The sequence below is a fragment of the Aspergillus candidus genome (assembly GCF_002847045.1).
Source record: "Aspergillus candidus strain CBS 102.13 unplaced genomic scaffold BDW47scaffold_39, whole genome shotgun sequence".
Lineage (NCBI taxonomy): Eukaryota > Fungi > Ascomycota > Eurotiomycetes > Eurotiales > Aspergillaceae > Aspergillus > Aspergillus candidus.
Window position 1 is genome coordinate 207,612 of NW_020194044.1, and position 17,397 is coordinate 225,008.

The 17,397-nt window shown below is 52.3% G+C and overlaps 6 protein-coding genes across 6 annotated transcripts; 2 read left to right on the forward strand and 4 right to left on the reverse strand.

Moving 5' to 3' along the window:
- The first annotated feature begins 5,220 nt into the window (after nt 1-5,220).
- BDW47DRAFT_109429 (kelch repeat protein) lies at nt 5,221-7,616 on the forward strand. The gene is made up of 6 exons (XM_024813465.1): nt 5,221-5,578; nt 5,633-5,716; nt 5,807-6,423; nt 6,477-6,616; nt 6,672-7,016; nt 7,074-7,616. Exons 1-6 carry the CDS (start codon nt 5,452-5,454, stop codon nt 7,558-7,560), a joined length of 1,800 nt encoding a protein of 599 aa, XP_024670084.1. The 5' UTR covers nt 5,221-5,451; the 3' UTR covers nt 7,561-7,616.
- Nucleotides 7,617-8,380: 764 nt separating this feature from the next.
- BDW47DRAFT_109432 (endoplasmic reticulum-resident kdel protein) lies at nt 8,381-10,913 on the reverse strand. Its single transcript, XM_024813466.1, has 2 exons — nt 10,787-10,913; nt 8,381-10,669 (listed from the first exon to the last, which is right to left on the reverse strand). Exon 2 carries the CDS (start codon nt 10,386-10,388, stop codon nt 8,535-8,537), a length of 1,854 nt encoding a protein of 617 aa, XP_024670085.1. The 5' UTR covers nt 10,389-10,669; nt 10,787-10,913; the 3' UTR covers nt 8,381-8,534.
- A 513-nt stretch (nt 10,914-11,426) lies between these two features.
- On the forward strand, nt 11,427-12,949 carry BDW47DRAFT_119091 (uncharacterized protein; the record flags this gene model as incomplete). Its single annotated transcript, XM_024815297.1, has 4 exons — nt 11,427-12,090; nt 12,146-12,350; nt 12,403-12,646; nt 12,725-12,949. 4 exons carry the CDS (start codon nt 11,427-11,429, stop codon nt 12,947-12,949), a joined length of 1,338 nt encoding a protein of 445 aa, XP_024670086.1.
- Nucleotides 12,950-13,374: 425 nt separating this feature from the next.
- BDW47DRAFT_54930 (uncharacterized protein) lies at nt 13,375-14,629 on the reverse strand. Its single transcript, XM_024819290.1, has one exon. It carries the CDS (start codon nt 14,251-14,253, stop codon nt 13,549-13,551), a length of 705 nt encoding a protein of 234 aa, XP_024670087.1. The 5' UTR covers nt 14,254-14,629; the 3' UTR covers nt 13,375-13,548.
- BDW47DRAFT_109435 (uncharacterized protein) lies at nt 13,589-14,629 on the reverse strand. Its single transcript, XM_024813467.1, has one exon. The coding sequence runs from the start codon at nt 14,621-14,623 to the stop codon at nt 14,270-14,272; it is 354 nt and encodes a 117-aa protein (XP_024670088.1). The 5' UTR covers nt 14,624-14,629; the 3' UTR covers nt 13,589-14,269.
- A 556-nt stretch (nt 14,630-15,185) lies between these two features.
- On the reverse strand, nt 15,186-17,033 carry BDW47DRAFT_119092 (general substrate transporter; the record flags this gene model as incomplete). Its single annotated transcript, XM_024815298.1, has 4 exons — nt 15,186-15,851; nt 15,912-16,310; nt 16,369-16,692; nt 16,803-17,033. 4 exons carry the CDS (start codon nt 17,031-17,033, stop codon nt 15,186-15,188), a joined length of 1,620 nt encoding a protein of 539 aa, XP_024670089.1.
- Nucleotides 17,034-17,397: the final 364 nt, after the last annotated feature.

Consider the following 17,397-nt stretch of genomic DNA (forward strand, 5'->3'; position numbering starts at 1 on the left):
GGCCAGCGATGCTCCACTGCTGACCCACCGGCTGCACCGCAGGAAACTGGGCCGACTGCGCCCAGCCTTTGGGAAGGAGCAGAAGCAGGGTAAATCCGCTGAGTTTTCGCGCCGTCTATGCTGCTGACGACGGCCAAGGCTCATTTCCGCGTTTGTGCTGACCCACCGCGTGCAATAACATCTCCAGGATCCCCTCCTTCCCCATCTCTCCAAGTCAACTGACCCCGCCAAGAGCCTGACCCTGTTGGTCTGCAGCCAACCATGGTTGACCAAGTCCCCAAACAAATTTCACGGCCAGCCGATTACTGGCCAAACCGATAATCACTCACTCAATCAAAATTCAATGCCGAGACGTTCCTTTGCCGATCGGCCATGGGCCGGCGGTGGGAATGGATCCGTGGTATTCCTTCTTCTCATGCAGTCGACTCTTCCCGACCATCAAAGTCTGAAACCCGATGCAGACCCGACGGGTTTTGTCTGAGCCGGGGGAGGGAGCAGGGGGGCGGGGAGGCTCCGAGTACGGGGGTCATTATGGAGTAGGTTTGACTCGGGTTGATTCTGGTCTTTGTTTCTCGCTCTGATTCATTCAGATTCAGTAGCAGACCAGGAAATATTCCGATCTTAGTAATATCACTGGCTTTGAAGCAGGTTAACCGATCCGCTGCTCCCAGCTTTCACTTGGTTAGAGGTGGACGACACGTGGAGCAGTCACCCACCTTGCTGCGGGCATTGCCATGCACATGCCATGTACGATACATGGGCTGTGTGCTTACTGTGGTTCTTGGGATCACCCAGGAGAGTGCCTCATCGCGCTCCAGCTCGGCAGTCAGCACAGCAGAACAAGCAACATTCCCGAGCAAAGGCCGCCGCTGGTAATTCTCAAATGATGTCATCTACGGAGCCTGCCAAGGCTGTGCTGATTTTTGCTCGACAACCGCACCAGAACAAGGTATCTCCTGCGCCAAGCACCAGAACTCAGGGGTCAGTGGGGCCCATTTATATTCGATTTGTAGTAGTCCATCGGATATGTGGAACTCGCCCAGCTCTCTGTTTCACATAATCACGACCATACTCTGTACATATTTTTCATTCATTGTAAAGTTGCGAGCCGGATCATTGACCTGCCCCTGTCACTGGGTGGTCTCTTGTCAGTCTGTCAAACCCATCAAGGCTCCCACGTGGCATGTGACCCGCCTGCTGATCGATATCGCGCATGCACCAGCGACAGGATTGTAGCGAGTTCAGGGCTCTCACAGTCAATCTAGAATAGCCACCTTTCAGCGACCCAGCGGCCGACATATATACCTGCCCATTGGTGCGAGAGCGGGTCGGTTCGCAGCCTCGATGCTGTCCCCACAGTAGCACTCGCATAGGTATACCCATCTGCCTTGCAGGTCTGGGGGCGCGAGGATTGTAGAGTTATTTAGGTCTTCGTGTTGGCCATTCAAACCAGTATCTTGTTGAGAATATATGTTGATTGGGAGTCATACGGCTAGTAGATCAAAGCGCCCCTGTTCTGCTCCACGGCCGTGAGACTCCCATTCTGCGCTCTTAAGTACAGTATCAGAATCCAGTAGTTGGATTTGTACGCGACCGGTGCGCACGCACTACACTACGCTTCTTGTGTTTGGTTATAGTCCATCATGAATCCAAAGCCGGAGCCATCCATGATAGTGTGAGCATGGCTAGCTGCGACGCCGGGCTGGAGTATAGGGTCAACATGGTTGACAACGAGGGGATTGCTGCAGAGGACTTTGAAGGTGTCTGCACTGGTGCAAGGCCTGGTAGGAAAAGGAGAGGGTGAGGATCTGCTTAGACTTTGGATGATATAAATATAATAAACGTAGTGGTGAATGAATATATGCCCGCAGTCACCAACACCTGTTATTCCCAAGAGTCCAGGATGCTTATATATCAAGTTTCAAACTCCTTGTCATCTTCATAGACTCATATTGTATGAGCAAGCCTTTTTCTGATCTGTTCTTCTAGCCTTCTTGCATTAGGGAATTCATTGTCAGCACCTGTGCACCTGGAACAGCAGTTGAACTTACATAGGTCCCATTGTTCCATTGTGGCTGATCTACGGAGTAACAGCGCGAGTTGCATGATCAGCATGGATGACTGCAGTTGGAGAATTTAGTCTGTATGTTGTTTCAGGATAATGGTATTTTCTGAGTACAACTGTTATTTATACAATGATATCAATGCACAGAGTGACTCTGGTGTATAATGCAGCAGAATACTGTGCATGTTGCTCTCAATCACTGCCCTCTATAATTATACAAGCGATGATAGTATACTTCCAATCCAGACAAACTTGCTCCCTTTCAGTGTCAGCTATTCCAGAGGCAATATAGTACACTTTAGCCCAAGCCAGAAGCCTGGGATACACACCAGAGATTGCCGCAGCCACCTCATATAACCAACAGTAAGGGTCTATCTTAAATATTCCTAATTAACAACCTGCAGATCAATTTCAAAATTCTCGCTGTCATTCCCAGCATCACTCAGGGGCAGTAATAATAACAATACCTGTTGAATATCCATTGTTTGAGGATCGCTATGGCATCCTGATCAATGTCTCTACATCTTTTCATATCTCTTTCTTTGCATCCTCTAGTGATATGCATAGTGATAGTAAGAGTGAGAGTGATTGTTAGAGTAATAAAAAAGACGATATGACTTGAAATATTAAATTGAGAAGTATTTACAAACCAACCCATCCTGATATGTACTCACAAGCTGCAACCATGTTAGCAGATAGACTTTCTGCCTCAGGCAATGAGGCTAGACCCGATTCAGAGCCCGACAGTCGCTATATTACCCGACATGTCATCTACTGCCTTGAATCAACTTGATTAGAAGGTAGGTTCTCTTGATACCTTTCCTGCTTTTTGGTTTATAGTTAAAGTGATTTCTGAAAGACCAGCTGGCTTACATATTCTGAACAGTAACATGTCTCCTGCCAATATCATTGCATCTTGCAAGCAAACACGCTTCCATCTTCTAGACAACAAGCCTTCTAGTGAAGTACTCCCCTCTTTTTTTTTCTAGGGCTTCTAGTATCCGTCTAGCTAATACCAGTAAACCATATTGATAGATGTGAAAGAACTTAATATTATTATCAAGTCTGCTCCAGAGATAAATAGTTTATCAAAAGTGAAACCTAAAGGAAATGTAAATGCTAAGATAAAAGAAAAAGAGCTTATAACAGATACTTATCTTCTATAATAGTATAAAGAAGATATATAGAACTAGTCTAACTTAGTTAACTAACAAAGGCATACATGGGGTTAGTGTTTTTTAAAGGACCTTGCAACCTCATGGCTATAACTTCATCACGTGATAATGACCAAACCGGTTAGATCTAGCTTCCCCGGACTTCCTACCAGTAGGCAAAACATGACTAGAACTAACCACACCCCGTGGTCAGAATAATCCTAAACTTTGAAATATAATAAATAAAGGACACCTGATTCTATGACTTTAGTCAAAATTTCCATATCTCTAATATTTCTTGTAGGAGAGTTAATTAAAAATAGTAATTTTTCGCTAATATTCGCGAGAACTACTTATCTAATCTGTATTATTGTTTTTTTGATTTTCTTTCTTAAAACCAAACTCCTTTTGATTTTCTTCAAAACTAAATCTCTTTTGATTTTCTTTCTTCGAACCTAAGATATTAACTAGTAAGTAGTAAATCAGAGATAATTATTCTTTCTATATATATAATACTAATCATGCAGGAGTTAGTCAGAAGTAATTATTTCTATATCTAAGCCGTTGCTGAAATAGGGCCATAAGGAGATGCCAAATGGCCGGTCGATAGTGGGCATTGAGAGTGACGATGACGCTGTGTTGAGCCCCTCTGCGGGCTCTAGCACTCCCCTTACGCATCTAGCGGAAGAAAGGGGAGAAGAAGCTTATCTTTTCATTCTCCGGCCGGTGTCCGGCTAAGCTAAATACATACTGACTGCAAATGGAAGGCACGAGGAGCCAACACGCTGTATCCATGCTGTGATTTCCTCTAATCATCTTCCAGTGCGAGTCCAGTTATCCTAATTTAATACCCAAAGAGGGAGGATTCTACAGGCAGAGATCAGACAGCAAAGCATATAGAAAGGAAGAAGAAGAAATAAAATCACCCAGAGCCCCTAACATCAAGCCCAACTATCATATGAATTCCACGTCTCGATTGGAGCCCGCATGTTTGTACAACAGATATAGTCTTCCCAACAAAAGATCATCACCAAGCCAAGATTTCATTGTCTTGGAGGGCAGCCAGACAGTTACTGTCTCTCTCTCTCTCTCTCTCTTTTCTCTATTCTACCAGAAGTTGTCGAACTGTAAGACAAATAGTCAACACGAAAGAGATAAAGAAATAGGCTAGAATATAAAATAAAGAAAAATTCGAATCATAACTCGCCCACTTCATAATTTCAATGTTATATATCGGCTTGGCTGTAAGCCACCACCCGTCACTGGCTAGGATTTTCTAGTAGCCGAGCTACTTATGATTATGAATAACACGTTGGACCTGGTGGGTTAGCATATTAAAGCATAATATACGAGTGATCAACAAACTCCTGATCGCCTCAAATTAATCTTCATTGTCCAATCCCCAGATCCCGATCCAAAGGTTCCCAGAAAGGGTATTGGAGTTATTAGTTGTAATCCAGTTATCTTGACACACCTCCTGGCTACAATATGGGCAACGAGCTTTCCATACCTCAATTATAATTGAGTATGACGTATCTTAAGAGTGTAATGGGCTCAGAGTGTCAGGGAGCCTTGTGTATATAAATATAGCCTCCTTCCGAGACTGTAAGATTGCGAGTGGCTGATTTCATTATGGTCGGCTGTCGGGACTGTTTCGGATGGAGGCAGTGTCTTTATAGCAAAGTCACACGTGGATTCCAGACTGGGAGGTGCCTATCTCGGTGGCCCAATCTCTGGGTCTTGTGAATTATGGCTAGGGATGCCTCTCAGACCACAGTGCTCCGGTGATATCGGAAGGCCCACAGCTAAGGCTCTCGTAGCAAAACGCGGGCAGCAACGTTCATTTACAAAGAGGAAAACGGAAGACAGACACCGACTGAGCCTATAAATATTAAAGGCTACCCCCACGCCGAATCAGCCGGCTAAGCCATTCAGTTCGTGGATAGCCGCTGTGGCACCGTGGTGATATCCAGGCACTGACCCCTGGCGAATAGCGCCAACGGCTAGTGCGTATGGCTGGGCAGGCATGGATCGTCTGTACCAGTCAGAATCACAGCACGAAAAGCCCTGTCGATTGCGAGCGATATTACCGCCCAGGAAGGGTTGGTCGGGTTGCCCTGACGGCACTACTAATATACGACGCTTCCAGCCTTGAGGTAGCACACGGTGCCTCTCTCTTTTGTAGATATTTGACCCTTCCCGTCCGCCTCTCGCAGCCACTCACCGTTCGCCATGTGCCTCGTTCCTGGCCGTCCGAGAGGGATTACTCGGATGGAGATGGTGCATTTCGTCGTCTGGCTCTCCCTGTGCGCGTCTCTGGTCCTGGCCAACTCCAATTGCACGCGGCTGTTCAACTCGGGTGCGTATGCGTCCGACATGGTCTATTGTTGAACTAGAAAGCTGATCCCCCCAGCCGTCATCAATAACCAAACGCTGTATATCGATGGCGGGGATATGCACACGCTGTTGCCCAATGGGTCCATCCCCAAATCCGCAAGTTTGTGTCCCTCCTCCACCTCTCCCTCTCCCTCTCCATCCGGGTACGAAACCTGGGGTCTGACGAGTCAACCAGACTGACCAGATCTAGTTCGAGACCTCCAAACCGTGGATCTATCCAGGTCGTGGCAGAACTCAGACGACGACCTCTTCGCCTACATCCGGAAACCGCATGATAACTCCGACACCGACGACAATCCCCCCTGGTTGAACGAGGGTGCCGCCTGGTCCAACGGACAGGACCTCTTCTTCTACGGCGGCTACCTGAGCGAAAAGGCCGGAATCTCGGTGCCCCCGCTCGCCACATGGCGATACGATATCGCGGCCAAAAATTGGACAAGCCGCGGCTTCTGGGGCACCCCGCTGGTGCGACTGTGTCAAGGCGGCGCCGTACAGTCATCCGTCGACCAGATGGCCTACTACCTCGGGGGCTCGCTGAATCCGGCGGGAAATCCAACTTTCATCAATACCCCCGGCGCGGACGTGTACATGGACCCGGGGCTGATCGCCCTAGACATGAACAGTCTCGAGTGGACCAACGCGTCGACCGCCGACATGAATACATGGGGCACCATCGGTGATGGATACGTCGGTCTCATCGACTCGGTAGGGAAGCGAGGTCTACTGGTAGCGTTTGGCGGGTACACGTACCCCGTCGGCCAGAAGCTTTCCTTCCTGGCGGCCCAGCAAACCAAGGAGACGAATCAGGTAAATCGATATGCGCTAGGTTGTATCCGAAGTCGGCGGACTGACATGAACAGAACTCAATGGAGACCGTCCGCGTGTACGACATCGACAAACAGCGGTGGTATGACCAGCAGACGTCGGGCGACGTCCCCCACTGGCGCATGGCCGGCTGTGCTGTCGTCGCCCCGGCCCCAGATCTGTCATCTTACTCGATGTAAGTCCTCTCCATCGTGGCGTTCAATTCTCCGATCGTCTGCTTATCCCGGCAGTTACGTCTTTGGCGGCATGGCAGCCAAGACCAAAGACTCCGACGGCAACGTCTACGTCCTCTCGGTGCCCTCGTTTCGGTGGATCAAAGTCTACGACGACCACGTCTTACGATACAAGCACAAATGCGTGCTGGCACAGAAGCACACCATGTTGGCAGTCGGGGGCATCATCCCCGTCGACGACATGGAGTACTACCCGCAGTCGCGTAATTGCGACAGCTCCACCTTTGCTAATGGGATCGGCATCTTCGACCTGCGTAAGCTGTCCTGGATGAGCAACTACAACGCCGACGACCATGGCGAGTATACCATCCCCTCCAAAATTGTGGATGTGATAGGTGGGAGGTACGTCTGCGCTCAGACCCCATGCCTCATTGTCTCCACGTCAATTAACATCAGCAGCGAAACCGGGGGCGCGACCTTGTCCAAACCCCAGCATGGGTTCAACAGCAGCGATCTAGAGAATCTGTTCAAGCAGCGCTCTGTCCGGCCCACCGCGAGCGTGGTCGCCAATCCGACCGGCTCGCCATCGTCGAGCCCAAAGTCCACTGCGGGAACGGGCCACACCCTGTCCGGTGGGACCATCGCAGGCGCCGTCGTGGGGGCCGTCGCCGGGGTCGCCCTATTGGCGGGGTTGATCATGGCTGGGGTGATCGTGCAAAGACGCCGCAAGGAACAAGAAGCCGCTCATCAGGATGGTCCCCCCTGGGCGAAAGGCGCATCTGATACGTGGATGTTCGCGCCGCGGCCGCCAGAGGAGCTCGATGCGGCGCCAGTGTACGAGCTAAGCCATGACAGGCAAGAGTCGTGGTGCGGCGCAGCTTCTCGGGTGGAGATGCCCACTGAAGCGAACCGAACGCCAGAGTTGCCAGCCTCGCGAGATCGATAGGGGTAATTTTAGGTGATTGATCCATTAGGGCCTACCAAGGATTTGCTTTTCTGTATATAGGGGCGGCCCTGTCGCATGGCGGGACCAGTAAACCAATAGTAATGAACCGTGTTTTTACGATCCATTCCCAGCGCCGACCACATGGAATTGTCAGCCTAGGTAGACCACGATGTGGATGGAGTTTATGTTCCAAATTCTATACAGATCGAGAGTCCCTCCGTTCACGCCCAGGACGATATATCCCAAGCCCTGGAAATGAACGCAACCTCAACTGCTGACAGATTTCCACGCTTTTTGTCCTCCTTGAAACGATGGGCGCAAACTCTGCGGGTGATCGACTTCCTTCCGTCTCTTCCACCTGAAACACCCTTCCTTTCCCTTTCGAAAGGATAGGAGCAGGGAGAGACAACGATACGGAGTATACGAAGGAGGCGTGTAGTTCGTTATCGGATTGGCTGTGTCCAGTGGGCCCTCCTTCTGTGATCGTCCAGACTTTCCCACCCATTCTGTTGAGATACCGAACACTAAATACAGAACATGGAACGTTGTGTGAATGCGCTGTAAAAATATTGGAAGAAGTCGGTGACGTGATCTGTATTCCCTGTTGCATAGTAGGTTCGCCCCTGGGCCGTCGTCTTGGCGGCGGCTAGGCCACCAGTCGTGCGACAGCCTAATGCTTCTTTTTTGGTGGCCTGTAGGGACCACGGCTAGATCGGCATGGCCCTGTGGGTATGCTCCAACCGAGTAGCCAAAATATATGGCTAGATGATTCAGTGATACATCACAGTGGGAAGTACCGATTTGGAGACATGGGGCATTCATTACATTAAGGGGGGAAGGGAATAATCAGTAGTTATACATGATATTCAAACGGGGGACGAAAGAAACCAACACGCTTGCTCGATGCTTACAAAAACAAATATATATAGACAAATTAGAAGACAAGAGGCAAAGAAAAAGGGAAACAAGACAGTCTAGTGGTTTATGTCCCCCACGAACGCCAGGCGGTCCCGCTGGTCGTCACACAGACGCGCATACTCCAGGAGCAGGCGATACATGTAGATCTGCATATCCTCGCGGCGCAGCACCTTCTCGGCCCAAGCCTTGCCGTTCATGGCAATCTTCGCAGCCTGTCCGTCGTGTCCGTTGCGCCCCCGGTGTCCCATGAAGTACTGCAGGATCCCGTAGATGTCCATGTACAGCGAGTCCATGGGCACGAAGTGCACCCACGGCATCAGCCGCGAATCGTGCCACTCCTTGTACACAGTCGCCTTGATCGGCAGTGAGGTCGACAGCAGGAAGGCGCGATACCGGCCGCTGAAGGAATTGCCGTCCACGTCCGGGAGGTACTTGCTGACATACTGGTCCTTCATATCCACCCCCTCCACGAGACGGTAGTACGGGTCGGTGTACGGGCAGAAGGGCCCATTGTCGTGCGGGTCGCAGCACAGGTCCAGAAATCCCAGGTCGCAGTGCTCGTTTAGGAAGGCGGGTAGGGTCCCTTCTAGTCCGGCCCACACGTTGTAATACTGGTAGTCGGGCTGACGGAAGTTGAGGCCCGGCGAGGACGACCCGTTGGTCATGGCCACCTGCGTCCCGTTGAGCATTGACACCAGCCGGTGGCGCTGGAAGCCCGTCCACGAGTCGGCGCGGTTGCGCCCGCCGCTCGCGATCCCGCGCCACATGACCGAGTCTTTCTTCCCCGCCCAGTCGCCGCCCTGATTCTCCCACCCGCCCGAATATCGCGGGTCGTCGACCCAGTACATAGCAGGCGGGATCAAGATCTCGTTGTTTACGGTCAGCTTGGAACCGCCGAACATCGGGAAGAGCTCGTGCGCGGTCGATGTCGACGTGGGCGCGATGAAGCTCCCGTGAAGGGCTTGCAATTCTGCCCTCCAGCACGGGTCCTTGGACCGTTCGAAGTCCTCCACGTACCCGGAGTGGGAGAAGTTGCGGTAGTTGAAGAACTCCGGCGGGGGGTTGGCGAAGTCGAGATGCGGAATATTGCTGGCCCGTCCGGGGCTCTCGGGAGGGCAAGCCACGCGCATAATCTCCCAGAAGGGCATGTCCGGTCCCTGAAAGAAGGGTGGGGGAACAGGGTTGGGATCGACGTCGGGGAGGTGCATGTATTCGTCGACCGTGTCGCGGGGTTCCAGCCGCGTCTGGTGGGCGCGATCTTTGGCGTGATAGCTCGACAACGTCTCCCAAGGAACAATTAGCCGCGGTTCATCCATGCCATTGAGCGGGATGTCCATGTCGGGCAGAAAGTCCTGGATGGTGGCGATCATATCCATCCAGACCTCCCGCCAGTTGACGCCCGTTTGGCCCAAAGAGGTCAGCGTGTGGTTGCGCAGGATGATGCGCGGTTCCCATCCCGCCGCCTGGCGGCGCATCTCCCGCGGGTCCAAGGCCCAATACGGGCTCAGGTCGTCGTAAATCTGGTCGAAGAGCTCCTCGATGAGCACGGCGTTTTTCTCCTTGGCGAAGGAGAACCAACGGTCAAACCCTGGCGGCGGATGGCGCCCGCGCCGCTGCCGGTACTGTTCGGCGGCGTCCGCCAGCACGGAGGACTCTTTGGCCAGCAAACGCGTCCATTGTTGCTCTGCGTCTCGGATCAACCCGTCGATAGGGTGGGGGACGGCCTCGGGGTCATCATGACCGGCGGTTGGCCCTGGGCGTTGCGCGTCGGGACGTTGGATGTCGATGCTCGGAGCTGTGTAGGTGTTGTGGTAGAGACGGCTCACCACGGCCAGGAGGAGGAGAGCCGAGACCGCCAGCAGGCCGTAGCGAGCTCTCGGAGTCTGGAGTAACCGGGAAACCATGACCATGGCCGGTCGTGCGATGGGGGGGATCTTGGGTGGCAGGTCGATTTTAAAAAGGGTAGGCGGATCAGGGGGGATGTGGGGACTGGAACAGCTGATAAGCGATCTCTCTTTGGGCTTCCATTAGCCGCTGGGCTTTCTCGTGTCCCCTGTCAGTGGCCAAACGACAGAGTGACAAGGTCCTTTCGTCGAATCCCCGTCGTCAGAAGTCAAGGCCTCGGGTGGTTAGCGATGTGCCGCCGCGCGCACTTGTCGGGTGGCAGCCGCGCCAATCTCGCGCGAGGAGACTAGGAAAAAACCGGTTAGATCAGTGAAATCTTTTGTCGGTTGTGCAGTAGCCTAGCTTGGCGCCCGACGAACTGAACCCGAGAAGGGCCAAGTGGTCCGAAAATGTTGGATCATACTAAACGTAGAAAGTAGATGGATGATCACCCGCAGGCCGCAGATACCGATTGTCTTGGTATTGCAACACACATTTATCTTCCGCACGGGGTCCTGAGAGAAGAGCCCGATCGTTTGCTTCAGGTACTTGAGCTGACTCTGGATATATGACGCCACGAAAACTGGGGATCTGATATCAGGTGAATGGTCACATAATAGGGCTGCCTCATGGTTCGCGGAGGGCACGTGATGATCAGATCACCGGGTCATGTGACTTGATCTTCACCCGGTCCTCTTCTTCCCATGGGAAAGCATCCGTAGAGTCTCCTACGATCCAGGGAACATCGATGTGGCGAGGCATCCTCCTCGGTAACAAAGCAAATATTATTGGTCTGCTTGTGGGGGAAAGGAGTAAATGAACGTCCAGTATGGTTACGAGCAGGTTCACTCACCATACCAGGGCGTGATAGGAAACCCAAGCTCAGGTGGATTCATCAATAGGTAAGTTTCTCCTGTGGGGCTGTTTCCCCGACAACGGCGATGGTCTATCTCTACCCGCGTCCATCATCCGTCTCCTCCACATCTCTTGCTCGACCTGCAATCAGGTTGGATCGAATGATCGCCTCCCCGAAGTCAGCACACATCCCCTAATGATGCCATACCATGTCCCGTCATCGTATTTTGAACTGGCTGGACTCTGTCAGTCCGGTTCACGACGATCGGAAATCTGAGCGACCACGCAAGCGAAGGCGTCTGAAGAATGAGCCTTGCTCTCGTGAGGATTCTGACCAGATACAGGCCGGGGAAGACACCGATGGTTTGCGTCCGCCGACCCCCTTAGCATCGCCTTGTGGATCTGCGCCTCTGGCCGGACTCTCCAGCATGCCTCCAAAGCAAATCAGCGACCATCACGACCCCACCGACGATCGTTCACCGGGGCACGATCAACCGTCGAATGCCTTGGCCGACACGCAGTCCAATCGCACGCCTCGCACTTCCCGACGGTCTGCCGTGGCAGCCGCGTTAGGCGATGACGATGTCTTCCCCCGAGCGTCGTCCCTGCCCTCTGGATCCCAACTCTCTTCATCCAAGGCGTCATCCAAAGCCCCAAAGATCTCTCGCAATTCATCTCCCACGAAACAACTACGGAATGCGGAACTAGATCAAACAGGGTTTCTGAGAGCCAGTCTCCGGGACCATCAAAAACCGAAATCTCTACAGGGATTGGTGGACGACCTAAGGAAGATCCATGGTGGCTTTGGTATCCTTCCCAGGGACCTGGAGAAGGAGCTGGGACCCCATGCTCCGCTGTTACCTCACACACGCGGTAATTGAATTTCTGGCATCGACGGCCTAGCTTGCCAATAACGACTCGATCGAAGTCTGGAACTTTGGTGACAACACCACTTATGGGGTCGCTCAGTTACCCTGTACCACGACTGTGAATATAATATACACCTTGGCCGAACGATGTTTCACGAACAATCACCCCGAATCCTCGTGGAACAATGACGTGCACTCGCGGGTTCTGGACTGGATTCTCCGGGACCGTCCCGGCAAGGATGACCTGGTCGACTACCGATGCTGGTTCGTGGAATCCCCTTCTTTAATCTGATGGAGGTGACTGACGCAAGCCCAGCCTGACGGCTCAGATCTGCCCCGAATACCAACCGGACCACTCGCCGCCGAAGATGGTGGACTATTGCGTTTGCATCGAGCCGGAGAGGGACTCCCCGCAGTCCCGCGCGGTCGAGGGGCTCTGCCGATGGCTTCCGGGCCAGTCTATCAACCATACCGACTGGGCCGACCTGACTAAGTATCCCATCGCGGTCTCCATCGAGACTAAAGGTCCTAGCATCGGCTACGAGACCGCCCTGCTCCAAGTGGCCACATGGCACTCGGCTTAATGGCGTAGCCTGCACTGGGCTCGACACGGAGCAGATGTAACCTCGCGGTCCCAGGAGATGGAGTTTCTCCCCGGCATTGTGGTCATGCAGCACCATTGGTGGTTGGTGGCCACGGCCCTGAACGAGGACCAGAAGGCGCAGACTTTCGAACGGGTTCTTCTGGGGGACACGGAATCCATCCTGGGAATCTACAAGTTGACCATGGCACTCCAACGGCTTATCAAGTGGGTCCGGGATGAACATTGGCCGGCTTTTCAATCCAGTATTTTGGGTCTTTGAATGGATGGAGTATACACAGAGGTACTTTGTAGTCAGTGAGAATGATGTATCTCAGGTATATAATACATCACCCATTCGATGACCAGAATACCCAAACAGTACCTTTAAAAACAGGAGTGATGGTGGGTCATAGTACCGACAGTAGTAACAGGGATATAGGGCTGAGTACGATGCTATACTGGTACTTAAAATAGACCCTGACCTTGATAAACAGGAACATTGTGGGATGCTTGGGAAATCATGACGACGACAGTTAATGCAAGGGCCAGGGGTCAGCTAATCCAGTAGTTTTCCTTGCTGGTTTATTCTGCTTCTACATATAATCCTGCAACCTTCATTGCGTCATGAAATGTCATCAAAGATTACCATTATTCATAACATAAAGACGCAATTGTTACCACTAGAAATCCCTCAAATGATGCTTTCGACTCCCATGGACGTCTTCCGGGACATCTAGATAGCAATATAAGGCTATTCAAGGAAAGCTGCTATCTCACGTATCGACCAAGCATTCGGCTCACAATATATAATACATACATGTTTTGTCTCTCTGTCAATAGAAGATCACATCCATCGAGGTTATTCTCTACCGGGATATGTCATTCGTGTCGTCCACTAGCATCCATCTCCACGCCCACTGCCTCCCGGGCTGGCAGCTCCGCCACCTCGTGACTGTCCATCTCCTTGTATTCCTCCTTTCCTGCAGCTGTGTCGACGCCGTCCAGCTCTGGCCGGAATGGATCCGCCGGTAACTGTGCCTTTCCACCAAACTCGGGTGCTTCCGCGCTTTCTTCTAACACCTCCGCTTGTTTCGCTTGAAGCCGCTGTCGCCATCGCCAGAGCATATATGCTAGGATCGCGAGCCCAATTAACAAGACCACAACCGGGACCACCACGGCTGGGACAACTGTGCGGGCAATGTTGCCCGGGAGACGTTCCGCGCTTCCGTCGGATGGAGCAGCAGGGGGCAATGGTGAAGAGCGAGCGGATGTAGCGGCAGGTGGTGCTCCAGTGCTTGAGTGGGAACGGTAAGACCGCAGATCGTCAACGGAGGATCTCAGACAGGCATTCGACTTGACCAGGGACTCGATCTTTAGGGCGTTGGCTTTCAGGTCGTCGTTGCTACCAGAACCTGTGGCATTGTTGCAGTAGTTTACGAAATGCTGTATTGATGGCACAAAGTCATCCGGCAGCGCGCCTGGGCAGTCATTGCCGCGTCCGGTTAAACAGTTTTCGCATTTTTTCAAGAGTTGTTGGAAATCGGAGTCGGCAGAGCACAATGAGGTGTTCTTGCCAATAGACATGGCGTTCTCCGTTGCATCATCTTCGTGACGTGGTTATATCAATTAGCTGGAGGTCTAGGGGATGCCATGTATACACCTCTGGGACGGAGGGTGGTGCTTTGCGATAAAACGTCAAGCGAACGGGTTGCCTTACTGCAAACTTCGAGCACTTGCTCGGCACGGTCGCAGTTCCAGGCGAGTCCCGGCGCACCTGGCCAACACCCGTGAATGAATACCATGCTTGATGTGGGAAGAACATGATGTAGCTGTGATGGCAAATTCTCGCAACGACAGACAGCGCTGGGACGTGAAGCAGGAAGAAGGCGATGTTCACATGGCTCTTCCCGCGGAGTCGACACAGTACCAACGTGACCACAGCTACCGAGCTCATGCAAGCTGAACCCCTCTTCTCATGCGGAATAGCAAACCCAATATTCTAGGGTAAACGATCCTGACGTCAAGTAGCCTTTGCTGATTGGATCCTTTTATCACGTTGGTACGGAACAGGTTTTAGCCTTAGCCTTGTGTAGGCTGTGGAGAATCGTGGCATTGCCCACCTCGTAAAAAAAAGATGCACTTCAGCTGTGTGATGGACTGGTCACATAAAGATATTGCACCGGTATAGCCACGAGGCTTATCACTGTTCAAGATGGATGGGTGGCATTCTGCTAGATTGCTACAATCGGGATGTATCCCATTTGGCTTTTAGTATATCGCGCGCCTGAATGGGATTTATGTGACGAGGGACGTTGATAGGAGAAGGGTGCTAATATCAACATAAAAGGTGCACAGAATACAAAGCAATACAATACGAATAGTTAAACGATTGTTATGCTCATGATTGATGGGTCGAGTTCTACGGATTCTCCAGTCCAAAATACATCCCCGCACCTGCAAAAGATCTGAATAGGCAGCATTCAACACAACAATAGCATCGAGATGAAGATCGCCTGTCAAGCATTTTCAACATGCTGTCCAACGGGCTTATCCTCCCGAGGTAGCTCCTTGTCCTCACCGACGGCGTGTTTCGTTCCTCGAGATCGAGCCTGCTCAATCTCCAGGCAAACATACGTTTTAAAACCCCGCGTGGGGACGCGATTCCGGAACATCTCGTCGATCTCCTCTAGACTGCGTCCATTGACATCGGGGAGCATCAGGTAGATAAAGACCGTGGCGATCAGGGCGCTCACAAACCAGATCCAAGCATACTTGGGTCCCCAGTTGAGTTCCGTCGGGTTGATGAAGTAGGGGGTGGTGAAGGTGCACAACCAGGCGAGGATAAAGCTGACTCCCACCGACAGCCCCTGGGTGTAGGCACGGAGCTTTTGGGCCGGAAGCTCGCCGGAGGTCAGGAAGGTGTAGGACTCCATTCCCAAGTTGAAGCCGAACAGGTAGAGACTGCAGGCCACAACCATGCCAATGCCAGCCTGATGGGCGGGGAGGTTGGGTACGGTGTACACAATGGCGATGATGACCATAGAGACGCTACAGATGCTGCAGCCCGCCAGGATGAGGCGTCGGTGTCCGACCCGTTGCACCAGAAACCATGACAGGATGAGGCCCGCCAGACCCAGGCAGTTCGTGATGATGGTCCACATGAAGGGTTCGCCGACCTTGGCCTGTTTCGGATGTTAGATCGATTGATCGCGACATACCAGAAGCGACGGATATGGACTCACAATAGTGAAGAAGTAAGTGCCGAAGCTGAGGATAAACATCGCGCCCACGCCGGCGTTGGCCGACGTGACTCCGACGCAGATGATGGTCCTGCGCAGGTTGGTCCCTTGGAATAATTCAAGCATCAACCGCCAATCTTTCGTGCTTTCGGCCTCTCGGGCGGCAACACTTTTCATCTCCTCAAACTCTTGTAGTACGGCCACCTCGTCATAGGCTCCGTGGCGGAAGAACCGTAAGCTCTGAAGTGCCTCATCAGGACGGTGGTGATGAAGTAGCCACCGGGGGGACTCCGGAAGGAAGGGCAGAGTCAGGAGCAGCAGCGCTGGGACGGGGAAACAGACATAGAGCGGGATCTGATATGCCTGTCGGTTCATGATCTCGGCTGTTTCATTGTTGACCACCTAGGAAGAGACAACGGTCAGTCCAACATGCCACCCGAGGATCCAGGGTGAGACGAACCATGCCGATCGTGGTGCCAAACGTGATCCAGAAGGCAGCCATGCCAAAGCAGAGCCCACGCAGATGTGGGGGAGCACACTCCTGGAGGTAGACAAAGGCGAAATTCATCAGCACCCCGTTCGCCAGACCGCAGAGGAGCCGAGCAAAGTAGAGCGCCCCGAAGGAGGTGGTCTCGACCATGATCACCACAGCCACAATTAAGAAGACCGAGGCAAGCATGAGGCAGTACCGACGACACAGATGGGCCCCAATTGAGCCGGTCGCTAGGGCGCCGATAAAGCTGCCCAAGGTCATGAAGGAGGTAATGATTTGCTGCGGGCCGGCCTGGGAGACATATAAGCACAGATGTCGCGATCCTTTTTGAACATACGTTGCGAATATCCAAATAATGATGGGAAGTCCACAAAAGACAGACTCCAAGGACGGATGCCTACCTCGATTGCCCAGTTCCCATCCGGGGCCTGATATCCAAACACCATAAGGAAGCCAGGCATGGCCTGGAAACCAGCAATGGCCCCTTTGTCGTAGCCATATTCAAACAGAGACATGCCGATATAGAGAGTGACAGCGAGGATTCGCCAATTGGCGATGAGGCTCGTCTTACGCACACCCTCTCCATGAACTATCTCACGGGCCTGAAGCCCTTGAGAGTCGACCGACCCCATCCTGAACAATGTGATAGAAGAGAAAAATCTACCGAGTCGGCAGAATTGAAAGGGGTATCAAATGGTGGATGTGCTACGCGAGGGATTCTTCGTGTGGGTGGGCCTGACTTTATATTACTTCTCCACTAGCCCTAAGGTTGGGCCAGTCAAACGTCTGGGGAAAATCCGGGGTATAGCTACTAGTCTATCCTCCACCTTAGGATACCCATCATGGTCGCCGTGTGAAAGGTCTCGGATCCAGGGAATGGATGCGACGAAGTAGATTTCCCCTCCTACGCACTCGAGGGATTTACTGTGTTTTACCCCAACATTGACGTCTAGTCCAATTGACTGCGACGCGGGGTCATCCACTCGGTGTTATATC

What these genes read in the sequence shown, in the direction of transcription:
- BDW47DRAFT_109429 (XM_024813465.1), top strand. Translation starts at nt 5,452, where the DNA reads ATGTGCCTCGTTCCTGGCCGTCCGAGAGGGATTACTCGGATGGAGATG. An exon ending in AAACCAAGGAGACGAATCAG is followed by an intron (nt 6,424 to 6,476) that starts GTAAATCGATAT and finishes TGACATGAACAG; the next exon opens with AACTCAATGGAGACCGTCCG. An exon ending in GTGGATGTGATAGGTGGGAG is followed by an intron (nt 7,017 to 7,073) that starts GTACGTCTGCGC and finishes TAACATCAGCAG; the next exon opens with CGAAACCGGGGGCGCGACCT.
- BDW47DRAFT_109432 (XM_024813466.1), bottom strand. Translation starts at nt 10,388, where the DNA reads ATGGTCATGGTTTCCCGGTTACTCCAGACTCCGAGAGCTCGCTACGGC.
- BDW47DRAFT_54930 (XM_024819290.1), bottom strand. Translation starts at nt 14,253, where the DNA reads ATGTCTATTGGCAAGAACACCTCATTGTGCTCTGCCGACTCCGATTTC.
- BDW47DRAFT_109435 (XM_024813467.1), bottom strand. Translation starts at nt 14,623, where the DNA reads ATGAGCTCGGTAGCTGTGGTCACGTTGGTACTGTGTCGACTCCGCGGG.